Below are 18,564 nucleotides of genomic sequence, written 5' to 3'. Positions count from 1 at the left end.
GTTTCCCAAGGGGGGAAAAACTGCTTTATTATCCATGTCTTACATTTGCTCATTAATTCACTCATTCAAAAAATATTTTATTTCTACTGTGAGCTAGGTACTGTCATAAGAGCTAAGGATAGAGCAGTGAGCCAAAGAGGCGAAGCCCCTCCCTCATGGAGCAGACATTCCAGTAGGGAGATAAATGGTAGACAGCCACACACATAGTGCGAGAGGGCGATAAGTTATAGCAGGCCAGGGGCATGATGAGTATCAGTGGAGGTGAGGATGTAGGCTCTTATGTAGGATGGCCTGGGAAGGCCTCTCTAAAAGCTTACCTCTGAGCAGAGACATGAAGGATGTAAGGAAGCCACCATGAGGCTATTTAAAAGAAGAGGGTCCTGGGCTGAGGGGACATCATGTGCAAAGGTAGCTGAAGTGTTCAAGCGGCATAAGTTCTGTGCAACTGGAGCAGTGTGAGCAAAGGACATAATGCTTGGAGCTGAGGTCAGAAAGGAACCAGAAGTCAGATCTTCTAAGGCCTTGTAGGTCATGAAAAGGGTTTTGTCTTGCTCCATCACCTGGGCTAGAGTACAGTGGTGCGATCTCGGCTCACTGCAAGCTCTGCCTCCAGGGTTCAAGTGATTCTCCTGTCTCAACCTCCCAAGTAGCTGGGACCATAGGTGTGCACAACCACGCCCGGCTAATTTTTGTCTTTGGTTTTGTTTTTGTTTTAATAGAGACAGGGTTTCACTATATTGGCCAGGCTGATCTTGAACTCCCGATCTCGTGATCCACCCGCCTTGGCCTCCCAAAGTGCTGAGATTACAGGTGTGAGCCACTGTGCCTACCCAGCTTTGACTTTTATGCTAAGATGGGAGCCAATGGAGAATTTCCCCTTAAAATGAGCTACTCTACATGCAGAGATGAAAGAAAAAAGCTCCTTTCTAATTTCAAGATACCATTTTCAGTTCTCGCTTATAAAGAGGTATAATTTGTTTTTTAATATAGCTACACACCTGAAATACGTATACTTAACTGATGGCACATTTTCTAATTACTTACTTTAAAAGATAATATCTGAAAGCTTTGAGTGTTTGAGACTGCTTTTATTCCCAGATAAGGAAAGAGAAATTAAACAAAACCATTTCTGGGAAACCAAGGTCCATTTCTTGCCTAAAGTCAAACAACTTCAAATAGCCTAGGCCAGAATTCAGGTCCAGGTAGACATAATTAATTACCTAAAGCCAGATGTCAGCTGGCAGATACCCACCTGAGAACCTAAAAGGATATATTGTAAAGGAGGTGCCTAGGATCATAAAATGAGCCGGATGCAACGAATGGCCTAAATCCCAGTGAGCAGTTACTAAAAAGCAGCCCAATGACTGTAATTGGATACAATAAGGGCTAGGAGAAGTCTTGTTGATACAGGCACATTAGCCAAACTTCCTGATATCTGACCCAGGACTTTGGTAAAGGACATTTTCCCAACACTGCCTTCACTGCATACCCAGTGCCAAGTTTCTTCTCACACGACTGTGTAACCTAGAAGTCACCTTCAAACACTTTGGAGGGTCTGTAGTAGGTAAACTTAGATAAGCAAATGAAAATTTGCTTACTTGTATCAGGAAAGGAGTGATCAGCACAGGGGTAGTTAGGAGTGGCTGGGCTGGGGGAGATTATTTAACAAAGGGAAGCACATATAAGAGACGGTAAAGAAATATTCCACTTGTAAATCACGGTTCTTGTGGATGAGAGACGTAGACGTGAGAGTGAGATGGCCTGGTCTGCCCTCTACCTCCTGAGCCTTCTCTGGGCTGTGGCTGGGAGGAGTACCCAGACCCAGAGTTCATGCTGTGAGTATGATGTTTTTTCCAAGGAGGTCAGCGAAGCAGTTGTACTGGGGAGGGGCTGTGACCTCTAACACTGAGGTCTGCTGATGAGAAAGTGGTTGAAAATAGCAGAGACATGGAGCCAGGTATAGTAGCTCACACCTATAATCCCAACACTTTGGGAGATTCAGGTGGGAGGACTGCTTGAGCCCAAGAGTTCAAGACCAGCCTGGGCAACACAGCGAGACTCCATCTCTACAAAACAAAGAAAAAAATTTTTTAATTAGCTGGGCATGGACTGGTCGCAGTGGCTCACGCCTGCAATCCCAGCACTTCGGGAGGCCAAGGCAGGTGGATCATCAGATCAAGAGTTTGAGACCAGCCTGGCCAACATGGTGAAATCCTGTCTCTACTAAGAATACAAAAATTAGCCAGGTGTGGTGGCACATACCTGTAATCCCAGCTACTCAGGAGGCTGAGGCAGAATTGCTTGAACTGCAGTAAGCCAAGATCATACCACTGCACTCCAGCCTGGGTGACAGGGCAAGACTCCGTCTCAAAAAAAAAAAAAAAAAAAATTAGCTGGGCACAGTGGCATGCACCTGTGGTCCCAGCTACTCAAAAAGTTGAGGTAGGAGAATCGCTTGAGCCCAGGAGGTCGAGGCTGCAATGAGCTATGATCCCACCACTGCACTCCGGCCTAGATGACACAGCAACACCCTATCTCAAAATAAAAATAAGAGAGATGGAAGTACTACTGCAAGAATGACGGCTGATGGTACAAACACAGACACTAAGTAGCTACTGTGACCTGACACCACTACATACTAGTGAGAGATTTTGGTACTCACTGAGGATAAATTATATCCCAAATCTTTACTATTCTTCGTAAAAAAGTGAGGAAAAAATGAATGCAAGGAAATCAGTGATTCCTAGAAAAGTGATAGAAATTATGAGAAATGTCATGAGTCACATTGCTTTAAGTTACTAAATGTAAAATTTGCTTTCTTAAGGATACGGGTTATTTGGGGAGATGTAGAGACTAACTATCCTCAAAAGTAAAATCTCACCATTTTCTTCATTTCTCTTTAGACACTTAGGATACCAGTGCTAACCAAGTATACTCCTAAAAGGCAGCAAAGACACAGGAATCATGTTTTTGAGAAGGGATGAGGATCGGGAGGTTACTAAATGGCTTTCCTCTTCTCAGACGTTCCCTCAGCACAGGAGCCGTTGGTCAATAGCATGCAAGTCCTCATGGAGAGCTCGGTTTCTTCATCAGCCTACCCAAACCCCAGCATCCTGATTGCCATGAATCTAGTCGGAGCCTACAGCTTGGAGGCCCAGAAGCTCCTGACTTACCAGCTCATGTCAAGCAACGCTGACGGTGAGACATCCAGCTGCTTGCACTCTCCCTGAATCTCCCACATCACTCACCACCTCCAGAACCCAACTCAGTGTCCTTCCCGCCCCTGCCCCCAATGCTGCCTGATTGTACATAAACTACCCAAACACCTTTCCCTACATACCTGGAAGACACCTGGAAAGAAAAACATGTGAAGTTAGAGCATTCATGAAGGAGGGCAGAGCAAGCTCTGGACTAGACCCCAAAGGAGCAGCCTTGCCAAGGCGGGCGGATCACAAGGTCAAGAGATGGAGACCATCCTGGCCAACATGGTGAAACTCCGTCTCTACTACAAATACAAAAATTAGCTGGGCATGGTGGCATGTGCCTGTAGTCCCAGCTACTCGGGAGGCTGAGGCAGGAGAATCGCTTGAACCTGGGAGGCAAAAGTTGCAGGAGCCAAGATCACACCTGGTGACAGAGGGAGACTCCATCTTTAAAAAAAAAAAAAAAAAAAAAAAAAAAAAAAAAAAAAAAAAGCAGCAGCCTTCCAGTTCTGGCTCTGCCACTTCCTAACTCTGGGATCAGGGACAGAGTCACTGGATACTGTTCAGCCTCACTTTCCAGGTGATTCTAACAATAACCCTACTACTACTAACATACTAACAGCAATGATAATAATAAAATCCCTGTTCTGCCTATCTCCCAAAAGTTGCCTGGAGGCCCAAGTTAGATAATAAAGTTTTATTTCATAACTGTAAATTTCTGTATATAAATCTATATGAGTGTCTTTGCTGCTTTTCTAATCAAATATCAGGGATTCTCAAATACCGAATACTAGAGTCATCAAGTTACACAGAGGCTGCTAGATTAAATATTCCTTTACATATTCACCCATATTTTTTTCTTTGGAAAGACAGATCAAAAAACTGTTCATTATTAAAAATTCAAAATGCTCTGCATAAAAAGCAGAAACCTCACCCCTGGCTCCTGGAGAGCTGTCCCTTGAGAATGTCTCTGTCTAACTGTTCTGTTCTCTTCTCTGCAGATCTAACCATTGGGCAGCTCGGCCTCACCATCATGGCCCTCACCTCCTCCTGCCGAGACCCTGGGGATAAAGTATCCATCCTACAAAGTCAAATGGAGAACTGGGCACCTTCCAGTAAGACCTCACTGGAAGGGAGAAGAGAATCAGGCACATGGTTTTTCCTAAGAATTTTAAATCCAGAAAGGAAAAGGGTGGGGGTGGAGAGAAAGGAAAGTCAGGGAAGAGACACAATGTATCTTTCACTCTGGTCCTTCCCATACTCACAAAAGGGAGAGATTCATTTCCAACCCAAAATGAACTAGAAATGGCCATGACCCCAAGGGCACAAGCTTATTGAGCCATCACCTGTCTAAAGACACAGTCATCTCATTCTTTACAGATGCCTGATGACATTCTTTTGAAAAACACTGAAGTCACTCTTTGTCTGTGCTGTGTCTCTTTGGGGGCAGATTTTCTAGCAATTTCCATTCTGAAGGCTTGGCTTTTCCTTCTTTGCAAATGTCCTCATCATGGTGAATGTGAGTCTGATGAAGGTTCTCTGTCCCCTTCTGAGGCCCCAACACTGAAGCATCAGCCTTCTATGGGCCCAGTCTAGCGATCTTGGCACTGTGCCAGAAGAACTCTGAAGCCACCCTACCAACAGCTGTCCGCTTTGCCAAGACCCTGCAGGCCAATTCCGCTCCCTTCAACGTAGGTGAGTAGGTCACCACTGCCCTGAACTGGGAACATCAGAGGTATTGTGCACTGAATGGTGGAGCTGGCAGGGAAGTGGGAAAGGAGAGCTTTCCATGGAGGAGGAGCTAAGGACTGTGAACATGCCTGTTAATGGGAGATACTTACCAGATGTCTGTTGGAGTGTGAACTGAGGAGCACATGAAGGAAGGGGAGATAGCAGCGTTTAGAAACAAATACAATACTTGATATGTCTGGCAACTACAGAATCTCCGCTGGGAACAATAGTTCTGTCATTCAAGTCAGAAGTTCCTCCCAAAATAAATATTAATGTCTTGCTTCACTTCTCCCCTGCATCCTCTCTTTAATCACTACTTACACTCCATTCTTCTCGATACTTCTCCTCATTACATCCAAATAACCTCTCTATGAAACAGCTACTCTCAGAACCCTAACTCATAATGTTTCCCTTCATGGAAACCCAGGGACCACCCTGCAGCTTTGTTCCGCAAGCACATAGCTGTTTGTAAATGGGAGCCTTTTCCTCTACAACATCATGTCCTCCTTCTGTCCCCTTCTATGGATAATGATCCTTCTCTGGGGGCCACTGTCACAGCCCGCATTCACGGTCACCTTTTCTCCTCTGCCAACTCTCCAAGCAGTAAGTAGTATTATCTCAGATTTTCACTCCCTTATGCATGCCCCATCAGCAACCTCTCTTGTTTCAATTTCTGTCAGACAAACAGATGAACCATTGCTCTAGGATCCTCCCTGGGGGTCAAGAACAGGCTGGTCTCCCTTTCACATCTGGGACCTCACACATTTCTGGGGCATCTCTGCCTCCAAGAGTTCGGACTTATTTGCTTCTGGTTGTCAGTAACACTATCACCCTTAAGGAAGTTATGCAACTTTCAAATGGAGATTAAGGTGAGGAGGGGGAGATCAATGAAATAAAAGATGATAACTGGCAAGTCTTTTATTTATTCTAGTCTTGTCATCCCAGAACTTGCTCACTGGTTCCACATGTTTATTGCATGCAAACAAGAAAAAGTCCCTTTGTGGCATGCTTTGGTGGACGCGAAGTTCCCACCATCTAAGAGTTTACATCTAAGAGCACAGTAACAAAAAATAAAAGAGAGCCCCAAGATTGTAAAACAGACATATAAACAACAAATGCTACAGGAATTTAGAAAAGAGACTGTCTGTCTTTCCTGGCATAAGAGCAGTGCAATTGAACATACTGCCAGTCTACATTAATTATAAGCATGAGATGTTGAGTTGTATAGTTCTGGGTTAAGATCCTGGCCCTGTACTTACTATGTGGCCTTGGGCAGTTACTTAATTTTTCTGAGCCTCTATTTCTTTGTCTCTTAAAGGGAGATAATTACAGGTACTATTTCACAGGTTTTTCTGAAGAGCAAATAAAATCATAGAACCAGAACACAGTAAGCACACAATAAATGTCAGCTGTTCATATTGCAGTAGTGACTATGGTGATCTTATCCCCTCTGTCATTCACAGACACAGGAGCAATGGCAACCCTGGCTCTGACCTGCATGTACAACAAGATCCCTGTAGGTTCAGAAGAAGGTTACAGAGCCCTGTTTGGTCGGGTACTAAAAGATACTGTGGAGAATATCAGCATGAGGATCAAAGATAATGGCATCATTGGAGACATCTACAGTACTGGCCTCGCCATGCAGGTAAACACATGCTGGATGCTCTTGGTTGGGTTCCTGACAAGAAGCCTGGATTGCAGACTCAAGAGGCCAGGTCCTCCTAGTAACATCTCTGTGAAAGTCCAGCTAGTATGACCTGAGATATATTCTTTGTGGTGCCTGGGCCTCAATTTCTCTCCTGGTAAAATGCAGGTAAGTGTTAATTCCTCCCTAACTCCTATGTAAAGTGTGAAAGAAAATCTACATAAACACATTTCTCTTCCTTGGGAAAAAAAATGAAACAAATAAATCAAGAAATATGTTGATTTATTATTAACAATGATCAATTTATTTATAATAGTTACAGACTATTGCAATTTTGATGCACAAATAATAGTACTAAAGTAGGCCCTCAAAAAATACAGAATTTTCTAATGCAATCCTACCAGCCAAGTGTTCTTTTTCAGTACTTTACCTTGATCCAAAAATAGATAAGTTTATACTCAAAATGATTAAGGACAGTAACCTCAAGTTGACTAAACCTGTGAAAAACTCATAGTAAATGGTACAGCAGATCTACCTGGCAGCCAAGTCCATACTTAACTCTATGCTTTCCTAGCATGTATTCCCAGGCTTGGATTCTGCAAGATGTGCTTGGTATTAATATTTCTAAATCTAACAACCCATTCTACCCTAGTTGATTAGAGCAGCTTCTTCCATAGAAGACAGATATACCAATGATAGTGGGCAAAAATGATCAACTAGAATTAAAAACTAGCAACCATCTGTGGCTGAATCCTCTAACCCCAACTAAGAAGTTTGAGCTCCAATGTCTCAAAATGTCCTATGGGAATTAATAGGACCAGGGACTCTTCACCTCAGAAAGCCCAGGAAAGGAAGAATCATGGAGTGATGACACCAGCCCCAAACCTAACATAGTCCTGGACTACTAGAAATAAATTGTCTCCTGGGTAAAACAATAGAGACCAGTATTGAGATTTCATACACTAAACATTAGAAAAGGATATACACGGCCTAAGAATTGATTCATGTTAAACGTAAGAGCAAAAACAAAATTTCCATGTCAGTGGACCGCGTATAGAAGTGACTAATAAAAAACAAAGTTCATTTCTATGTCACAGTCAAGGAGACTTTGTCATAGAACAAAACCCTGTTTTTTCCATGGCTGAATTTTACAAGAGCATTCCCAGTGCTCTAATCTAGAAGCTTTTTGGAAGGAAAAAGGCAGTCTGGAAGAGATTGAAAAGATGGTTTGGGGATTTTTTTAATGTGTGACTCACTAAAAATAACCTTGCTTCAATTTAGCACCAGACAGAGAAATGTTTACTTTTGCTAACTTGGTTTGTGAATTCTGTTTGGATTTTATCACCTGCTGAGTATACTCTGATAAGCTGTACCTGGGAATTAAAGCTTTTTTTATCAAAAGGCAGGACCATGTCTATATCTAAATACCACAGGCCACATGAATTTCTAGTAGGAATACATAATCTCTCCCTACCCTTTTTACTGTCTCTTTCTGGAGTTTACTTAGGCATCCTGAAATCTGGAATCAATAGGTGTCTAATATATAATCTTTTCCTAATCTAAAATATTCTGAGATAGAAAATCAAAGGGCTCTGGAGCTATCACAATTTAGGTTTGACTCCCAGACCTGTCACCATCTCAGAAAAATGAATTTCCCCAAATTTTATTTTACCCCTAATAGCAAGGTTGTAATTAGGTAAAATAAAATGTGGTATGCAAAAAAACAAAACAAAACAAAACAAAAAATCTCATGCATAATGTCATGCTTAACAATTGTTCATGATCTGTCTCAGCAGAACAGTGATGCTAGCAAACCTCATTTTCAGTCTTTGTTCACCTTCTTCCAAGACGTCAGTGCCCTTTCAGTGACCCAGGCCACACTCAACCCTACCCAAAGACGCTCGGGAGGCATTTCCTCTGTTCTAGAATTTCTCCTCTCTCTTCCATGAACATCCTATGGCTTTCAAGATTCCTCTGATAGGCGCTTATCTTGAAAAGGGATCTGATAGGCTGGGCGTGGTGGCTCACACCTGTAATCCCAGCACTTTGGGAGGCCAAGGCGGGCAGATCACTTGAGGTCAGGAGTTCAAAACCAGCCTGGCCAATATGGTGAAACCCCATGTCTACTAAAAATACAGAGATTAGCTGGGTGTGGTGGCAGGCACCTATAATCCCAGCTGCTTGAGAGGCTGAGGCAGGAGAATCAGTTGAACCTGGGAGACGGAGGTTTCAGTGAGCCAAGATCACACCATTGCACTCCAGCCTGTGAGTTTCAGCAAGACTGTCTCAGAAAGAAAAAAAGAAAAGAAAAGAGATCTGACGAAATTCTTGATGAAAAGTTATTAATGATGTTCTTGCTTAGTGAAATTTGGGAGATGCATATGACCAGTGGACAAGATGCTGTTGCAGAGGGGCACCCACCTGATGGCCATTAGCCCAAACTGCCTTGTAAAGTGGCCTCTGTCCAGAGCCATGGTTCATGGATGCTGAGGGTAACAGTGACAGTCATGCCTGTCACAAACACCCAATTGTGCATACTGACCCCACCTGAGACAGCCATTTCTGACTCCTCTCTCCCTTCTCCCATGACCTATTCCAAGCTTCAGGTGAACCAGTCATCAGCAATCTCGGCCCATTAACATGCCCTGGTGGCCATCATCAGCACAGTAAAGGAAGGGAGGTGGTAATGACAAATTCCACATCACACATCACGAAATGCTTTTCTACATTAGCCCCTTAACCCCAAATGACTCCGGCAAGAATAGGCAGAAATTATGATTTCCATTTTATTCATGCAATATGCAACTCAGCAAAATAGGTGAATCTCTTGATGTGTTAATCAAAACCCATTTTGCAAGTAACAGAAATATAAATCCTTTTAGCTCAAGAAAAAAAATGAGGATTTACTACTCACATACACTGGGAAGTCTAGGGCTGAATTAGGTGGTTTCAGGAATAACCAGAATAAAGGGCTCAAATCATATCAGTGGCCATTCTTTTTTCATCGTCCAGCCCTGATTTTCCTCATTCTTTCCTGCTACAGGGCTGCTTCTTCAAAGTGGCTGAGAAAGATGCTCACTAGCAGCTTAATGTGTACTTGCTTGGTCTTAATTGAATAACCTCAGTGGGGAAAAAAATTCTTTTGGTCTCCCAATGTCTGTATGTCAGGGAACAACTCCAATTAGTACAAGTGTCCACAAATCACTGTCATCAAGGGGATGGGCACCACCATCAGCCCAGCCCAGGTCATGAGTCCATACTGAGCCAGGGTTGTGGAGCCTCTGACTAACAGTCTTGACACAAGCACAAAGTGAGGGCAAAATCCACCAAAGAGGGTACAGAACAGCATAAAACAAGGGGTCTACTCCATTTATGTGGCTAGATGGTCCTAGGCTAACGCTCCCTCTAGAGCCCAGCTTGTCCTAGACTAAAGCTCCCTCTGGAGCCCAGCTCTCACCCTCACTCTACATTCAAGAATCATTGGTAAATATGACTGCCTAATAGTGTTCCCTGCATCTAATCATTGCACAGATATTTGTTCTGTGTCTGCTGTGTGACAGAGACTGTGCTAAGTGGTGGAGACATAGCATTGTGTTCCAAACCTTACATAGCATTGGCTTTGTATTCTGGGTGATTAGGTGATCACAAGGATTAGTGATCAAGTTTCTCTCTTAAGACATGTAGGAGCCAACTCTCAGCTATACCTAATTCCTCTCTCTTTCCCTCTCTCTCTCTCTCTCTTCTTGTCCCAGGCTCTCTCTGTAACACCTGAGCCACCTACAAAGGAATGGAACTGCAAGAAGACCATAGATATGATACTCAATGAGATTAAACAGGGGAAATTCCACAACCCCATGTCCATTGCTCAAATCCTCCCTTCCCTGAAAGGCAAGACATACCTAGATGTGCCCCAGGTCACCTGTAGCCCTGGTAAGACATCCACCATTCCTTATGTTATAAAGCAGCAACTTATGCCAGGAATGACATATGGATCAATGTTAAGTGACATGTAGGCTTGTAATGTCCATTATTCCCATGTGAGCAGAGCACATCTGACTTACAGTCCTAAAGAGTGTGTGCCAGCACACAGATAATACCCTCCTGCACTCAGAACTCAGCCCTGTATCTACTTCATTCAGCATATATTTATGCAGTACCTACTATGTGCAAAGCATCTTGTGGGATACTAGAAGTAGGAGAAGGTCTGTGGTCCCAACAACCAAATAACATATAGCTTCATTTATTCATTTGACAAATGTGCCATCAAACACTATGCATATCCTATCGTATCTGCCTTTCACAAAGTCAGAAGACAGATGTGTAAACAAAAACTACAACATTTGGGACAATCAAGTAAGTATTAAATAGAAGTTAAAGCCACACAAGGTGCAAATGCAAAAAAGAAAAATAGTGACCGGTTGTCGATTTTGTTTAGGAGGCTTCAGAGAACTGAATTCATATTTAAGTTGAGACTTAAAGATCTAAATATGAAAGCTTGATGCGCATGACACATGGATGAGACAGAGTGGAAACCTAGCAAGCCACTTTTTAATTAAAACTACCTTTATTTTATCCAATTATGCATAAAATTGAACGATACTTAAAATTCAAACATTACAGAAATATGCATTTAGAAAGCAGAGGTCTTACATAAAAACTTCTCACTCCAGAGATTACTAGTGTTTGATACCAATTCCTCGACCTCCCTTTTTTTTAAATGCTAACATAAAATATCATTTCTCTTGCATTGCATGAACAAGAAGAGATTAGTAAGTTTCTTGACTATCTCAATGCAGACTGTGGAGACCAAAATCAAGCAAACTGATCCCAATCCTACCAAACATGACCACATTCACTGAACCCCTTAGGCTGCTTCCCAGTGATGTCCCAACCTTAACAAAGTGGCCATGGAGTTTTTGTCAGAATTCTACACTAGTTGTCCAATTACTTGGTTAAATGGTATGAAACTCACTGCTTTTTTGAAGTTTTCCGGGATGAGTTGCCAATAACAGAGATTTTGCACCCATAATACAAACCCCATAATCTTTGACAAATGTGGCCTCTTTGCCCTTCACAGATCATGAGGTACAACCAACTCTACCCAGCCCTCCTGGCCCTGTCCCCACCTCCACATCTAACATCACTGTCAAATACACCATAAACAACCAGCTGAGGGGCGTTGAGCTGCTCTTCAATGAGACCATCGACGTTAGTGTGAAAAGTGGATCAGTGTTACTGACTGTCCTAGAAGAAGCACAGCGCAAAAATCCTATGTTCAAGTGAGTGTTACAAGTGTCATTCATCATTCTCTCCAGGTCTAATCTGAACTCTCATTTTTTTTCTCATCCTCTGTTTCCTTATTGTTTTTTCTTTTGATAACAGATTTTTATTTAATAGCCCCTTGAGCAAGTTACAATCTAATAAATAGGTAAGGCTCTCATGAAAACTTAAATCACACAAGTCAACGCATGATGAAGTTTTAAAAACAAAAAATCAGAGGAGATTTGAAAGTCTATTGCAGAGTAGAACAGTAAAAAGAGACTTTGTACCTTTGAACCACAAAGAATAGGTACTATTTAGGAAGATGTGGAAAGAGGTAAGTACAGGAAAAGAAATGGCTAGAACAAATATTTGCATTAAGACTGGGCAAGGAATCTGGGGCCAGTGAGTAAGCCAGGTGGACACACCAGGTCGGGTGACCATGTAAATGTCTTGAAATATCAGGCTAAGGAGACTGGACTTTATTTTGTAACCACATTGTAAAATGTTGTTTGGGTCATGATACTAGGAGACAAGGCTAAAATGTAGGACATGACTGAAATAATGGAGCTGTGAAGTGATGATGACTTCCTCTGGGATACACGGACACACACCAAGGCTCTATGAGTGACAGGACATAGAGATCAAGAGAAAGAAGCTTCAAAACTATGGGTAAAAGTGTCAAGGAAAAACAGTATCCTTCGAAGAAAGGGATTAAATTCCTTAGATATGTTTAATGGTGGGCATTTGATATAGGAACATTAGAAGGTTTTTGGAGGTAAAGGCTAGGCACAGTGGCTCACGCCTGTAATTACAGCACTTTGGGAGGCCAAGGCAGGCAGATCACTTAAAGTTAGGAGTTCGAGACCAGCCTGGCCAATATGGTAAAACCCCATCTCTACTGAAAATACAAGAATTAGCCAGGCATGGTGGAGTGTGCCTGTGGTCCCAGTGACCCAGGAGGTTAAGACAGGAGAATTGCTTGAGCCTGGAAGGCAGAGGTTGCAGTGAGCTGAGATTGTGCCACTGCACTCCAGCCTGGGAGACAGAGCAAGACTCTATCTCCAAAAAAGAAAGAAACAAAGAAAGAAGGAAGGAAGGAAAGAAAGAAAAAAAAAAGGCTTTTGGAGGTATAGAAGAAGTACTAGGAAAAGAGGTCAGGACAGGCAAAAAAAAAAAAAAAAAAAAAAAAAAAAAAAAAAAAATTGGACAGTCATCTCTTAGAGGTGATAACCAAAGGCAAGAACCCATGTAGTAGGTAGCAGATACATGCACCCAATGAAACCATAAGACAGATTTAGTTATTCTCATTTTACAGATAGAACCCTTAGGCCCAAGATGTTAGTAATATTCTTAAGATCACATAACATGTAACTAATAGAGTTGAGAGCTGAACCCAGACTGGACTGAATCTGACACCCTGTCAGGGTAGGGGAAGATACCAAAATGAATCACAGAGAAGAATATTCAATTTTAGGTAATGTTTATGGTTTGCAAAAAGAGGACGCAGTAAAGAAACATGGAGAAGTCTAAGCTATAAGAGGAGAAGAAGAAAAGTGCCAAGTCATGGAAAGGAAAAAAGGAGATATTTTCAAAGAAAAGATGATATGGTCCAAATTCTTCAGGGAGATACCAAGAAAGAATACTGGCAAAGGCTAAGGAATTGACAACTGAGTGGTATTACATGGGGATCTATTCCACCCAGTTCTGTTGAGCACATTTTGTGTGCTGCCTACTGCATGACTCTATAACTTCCCCAACACAGGTCAGGATAAAAATTGTACTTCAAAACTATTCCTCTTTTTTTTTTTTTTTTTTTTTTTTGAGAGCACCCAGCCTGGAGTGCAATGGTGTGATCTCACTGCAACCTCTGCCTCCTGGGTTCAAGCGATTCTCCTGCCTCAGCCTCTTGAGCTGGGATTACAGGCATGCACCACCATGCCCTGCTAATTTTTGTATTTTTAGTGGAGATGGGGTTTCAGCATGTTGGCCAGGCTGGTCTCAAACTCCTGATCTCTGATCCACCCACCCTGGCCTCCCAAAGTGCTGGGATTAATGGCATGAGCCACCATGCCTGGCCCAAAAATATTTGATTTAAAAACCCTTTGAATGTACTGTACTTTACTTCTCTGAGCTTAGCTTTAATTTTGCCTGATTTTTCTTTTTCTGATTATAAATATAATAAATACATATAGCAGAAATTCTGAGGGAAAAAGCACAAACAAGAAAAATCATCTATAGTCCACCCACAATATCATAACTGTAACATTTTTATGACTTTTGTAGGTGTTATTTTCTATGCATATCATACATGGACGTGATCCAGCATATACATGGGACAGATAATTCATGTAAAATTTGTATCTCATATTTTCACTAACATTTTTGCACAAGTCGTTTCCCGTGTTACTGAAAAGTATTGACAATATTTTCATGGCTTCCAAATATTTAGTCTTGGATATTCATTTAATCACTCGTCTAACTATTTACCCATTTCAGGGAATTTACATTTTTTTAATTTCCTTATTAATAAGTGTTTTCAAAATCCATTCATTTTCATTTCATTTCAACATAAGTGAAGTAATTTCATATTCATTAGTCATTCATGTTAGCTTTGTTTATTTATTTTGAGATACGGTTATGAGACTGGCTAAAATTTGTATTTTTGTCAGAGAGAGGGTTTCATCATATTGCCAGGGCTGGTCTCGAGCTCCTGGGCTCAAGCAATCTGCCCTCCTCAGCCTCCCAAAGTGCTGGGATTACAAGCATGATCTACCACACCCGGCCCATTTTCCCTTTTATTTTTTTTTAACTTAACTTTTATTTTAAGTTTGGGGTACATGTACAGGTTTGTTACATAGGTAAACTGTATCATGGGGGTTTGTTGTACAGATTATTTCATCACCCAGGTATTAATTCTACTACCTATTAGTTATTTCTCCTGATCCTCTCCCTCCTCCCAACCTGTGCCCTCTGACAGGTCCCAGTGTGTGCTGTTCCCCTGTACATGTCCATGTGTTCTCATCATTTTGCTCCCACTTATAAGTAAGAACCTGTGGTATTTGTTTTCTGTTCCTGTGTTAGTTTACTAAGCATAATGGCCTCCATTCATGTTCACTGCAGCACAAATCACAATAGCAAAGACATGGAATCAACCTAAATGCCCATCGGTAGTAGACTGGTTAAAGCATTTTCTCTTTTGAACATGATTTTATCTGATAAAATGATCATATAAAATCACACTCAGAATGATCATTTAAAATGTCTGAAGCATTTATCTGAAGCATTTAAAATGTCTCTATCCTGGTGGCTGGATTGTTTGAGCCCACGATTTCAAGGCTGCCATGAGCTAGGATCTCACCACTAACCTGGGTAACAAAGTGACACCTTGTCTCTAAAAAAATTAATAATTATAACTAACTAATTAATTGAATGCCTCTATCCTTTCATCTTACCCCAGGTTCCCTGACCTAAAGTGAGACATTAATCATAAATAAATTCTTTTTTAGATTTGAAACCACAATGACATCTTGGGGCCTTGTCGTCTCTTCTATCAACAATATCGCTGAAAATGTTAATCACAAGACATACTGGCAGTTCCTCAGCGGCGTAACACCTTTGAATGAAGGTGAGGGAAGAAAAGGCATAGGCATTATCTTCCACAGATTGAAGGCTACATTCCTTAATTATATTTTTCATTTGATTTATTCATTCATTCATTTAATCAATTAATATTATATGTGTATATACAATAATTCTATAGACAGTGATTGCTTATATATGTATACACATATATATTTTGTATGTACATATATAATCATTAGATAGAGAAAGAGATTAATTCTGTAGGTAGTGGTAATGCTTTTTACAGAGAAGGAAAGTAAGTCTTAGAGACATTGAAGGGACTTCTACAAGGCATGCATCTAGAATGTAAAAGTGGGTAATTAAACCCAGGTTTCCAAACTTTAGGACAAACTGCTTTCTACAATAGTTTCACTCAAAATTCATGCTTAACCTTCTTTAGAAAAAAAAATCTCCAAAGAGAAGAATGCCTACATGTACATATTTGTGCATGTTTCCCCTGAAAAAATTAGGAGAAAGTGGGAAGAATAAAACTCAGACTTCAGCAAAACCTTAACATTTGTTAAAGCTTTTGCACACATATTAAAATATTCTCAAATTTAAAGAGCATTAGTCCATGGCTTTTGTCTAAGCATGATGTTACCTAGTTAACCTGATGGTTAACTGTCACCGTGCAGAGACACGTAAAGCCAAATAAAGTCACAGTAGAGCCAACATCATAGGTTGGTAAAGACACTTCATTATCTAATATTACAGTAGGTGGAGTTTTTTTTTTTAAAGTCTATCATGTATTTAACAAAATCTTGCCGGTCAGAATTTGTGGAATCGCAGCAAAGCATATAATAAAGATCTTGGAGTCATAGAGGACTTGATTAGAAGCGCCTGCCCTTATTTAACATTAGCATTAAATCTCTGAGCCACTTTCCACGGCTTTAAAATGGAAATGCATTAATCATTACTTGGGTTATTGTGAGGATTGGAAATAATAAAATGATTAAGTACAATTTTTTTGCATAGCATGTGTTCAAAAATACTATCCATCATTATTATTATTAGTTTTCCTATTACCTTCATCTCAAGAAATATCTGTATCAAAATATCCCATATACCCCATAAATATATATACCTACTGTGTACCCACAAAAATTAAAACTGTTTTAAATACCCAGAATTTTTTTAAAAAAGAAAGTAATTGCCCAGGAACTTAAATCAGGCATATTCTCATGTCTACCAATTACTTTTCTTCCCTGCGAGAAAGAATGATAAAGGCCTCTGAGAAAAAAAAAAAAGATTTGGGCCTGAAACTGTCATTCTTTCTGCTGCCCAACTACATAAAAGGTAACAGATATTGCCATCATCTATCTTTCCTGTCCTGAAAGCCAAAAATTCTCAACCCACTGCTCTTTCTTATTTCTTAAAAAATCTTCAAAAATGAACATGAGATTCTCCCTTGAATGCCCTGATTTTGGCCTAAGTGAGCCATTTTAGCAATAACCACCATTTGTTGCACAATTATTCTGCACCAGGTACTGTATTAGGCACCTAGTGGTCATTATTCCTAATTCTGAAAGTAACTCTTCAGAGTAAATATTATTTACAAAATCTTGTATGTGAGAAAAAAAGAGGCTCGTGCATCTTAAGGGGTATACCCAAAGACATACCCCTTGAAATGGTGACCACAGTGTGGAAACAAGAACTTCCTAAATCTCAATTTCATGTTCTCTCCATAATCAAACTGCCTATTTATCTCTAGGATGAGGTTACTCCTTTAAAAAATGTAATGGGTTCACTTCAGCTAGCCACTGCATCCCTTGGTGGATGGAGGTGTTTACATGCACCACGGTCACCTCGTGTTACTCTCTGCTTATTTCCAGGGGTTGCTGACTACATACCCTTCAACCACGAGCACATCACAGCCAATTTCACACAGTACTAAGGAAGAGGTGGGTTCAGCTTCTACCAAACATCTCCAAAAGATGGGTTAAATTTTTTCCACTTCATTTCAAATCTATGCAAGAAAGTGAATGCCTGTGATGCCACCATATTCCTGGTAAAAACATGGAAAATCACTATGTAAAATAAAAATGCAAAGTTCACTGGAGTCTCAACATCTATGACTCATGAAAATAAAATTTCCAGCTTCTCAACACAATGACTGCCAATCACCATTTAAACCTAAGGCAAGGGGAAAAGAGAGAGTAGCTGATATTTTTGGATGTCATTCTGATTTCTTGATTAATTAAATAACACACTCCCTATTTCTATAAATTATATATTTTTTAAATCTCGTATTTTCTCATTATATCAAGTACTCCTTTTCAAGTTGCCTAATGTAAACATGCCCATGTATGTACATACATGTACACATGCAATGGCCAAACATTTCAACATACAAAACTCCCAGATGGTTCAGAACTAGGTAAATGATGTTATGTTTTAACTCTCTCCTTCCATTTCCAATATTTGTTTTGGTTAAATCCATATTTCAAATATATATTTAGATAGTTTATATATGTAAAATGTAAATTAACACATTCAATATATTATGCATAACTTAATATATGTATTACACTATATACTATTTATTATATATATATATATTTTGCAGCAACTTAGTGAAACAAATGTTAAAGGTATTTCTTTTTTTTGGTATTTTCTTTTTTTTATTTTTTATTTATTTTTTATTTTTTTATTTATTTTATTGCATTTTAGGTTTTGGGGTACATGGTGAAGAACATGCAAGATTGTTGCATAGGTACACATGTGGCAGTGTGATTTGCTGCCTTCCTACCCATCACCTGTATCTGGCATTTCTCCCCATGCTATCTCTCCCCAACTCCCCACCCCTCGCTGTCCCTCCTCTATATCCCCTCAACAGACCCCAGTGTGTGATGCTCCCCTCCCTGTGTCCATGTGTTCTCATTGTTCAACACCCGCCTATGAGTGAGAACATGCAGTGTTTGATTTTCTGCTCTTGTGTCAGTTTGCTGAGAATGATGGTGTCCAGGTTCATCCATGTCCCTACAAAGGACACGAACTCATAGTTTTTGATGGCTGCATAATATTCCATGGTGTATATGTGCCACATTTTCCCTGTCCAGTCTATCATCAATGGGCATTTGGGTTGGTTCCTGGATATGATAA

The 18,564-nt window shown here is 40.6% G+C and overlaps 1 protein-coding gene across 1 annotated transcript; it reads left to right on the top strand.

The window, feature by feature from the left end:
* The first annotated feature begins 1,712 nt into the window (after positions 1-1,712).
* Positions 1,713-17,356, top strand: CBLIF (cobalamin binding intrinsic factor). Its single transcript, XM_039470429.2, has 9 exons — positions 1,713-1,835; positions 3,022-3,198; positions 4,205-4,318; positions 4,758-4,898; positions 6,398-6,579; positions 10,332-10,509; positions 11,657-11,858; positions 15,348-15,466; positions 17,295-17,356. Exons 1-9 carry the CDS (start codon positions 1,757-1,759, stop codon positions 17,354-17,356), a joined length of 1,254 nt encoding a protein of 417 aa, XP_039326363.1. The 5' UTR covers positions 1,713-1,756.
* The last annotated feature ends 1,208 nt before the right edge of the window (positions 17,357-18,564 follow it).

Source organism: Saimiri boliviensis, chromosome 6 (genome assembly GCF_048565385.1).
Source record: "Saimiri boliviensis isolate mSaiBol1 chromosome 6, mSaiBol1.pri, whole genome shotgun sequence".
Taxonomy (NCBI): domain Eukaryota; kingdom Metazoa; phylum Chordata; class Mammalia; order Primates; family Cebidae; genus Saimiri; species Saimiri boliviensis.
This window is presented reverse-complemented; position numbering and strand designations above follow the sequence as displayed.

Bases quoted from the DNA above. Each gene is read 5' to 3' on its own strand.
- CBLIF (XM_039470429.2), top strand. From the start codon at position 1,757: ATGGCCTGGTCTGCCCTCTACCTCCTGAGCCTTCTCTGGGCTGTGGCT. The intron at 4,899-6,397 runs GTGAGTAGGTCA...TGTCATTCACAG, and splicing joins TTCCGCTCCCTTCAACGTAG to ACACAGGAGCAATGGCAACC. The intron at 10,510-11,656 runs GTAAGACATCCA...TGCCCTTCACAG, and splicing joins CCAGGTCACCTGTAGCCCTG to ATCATGAGGTACAACCAACT.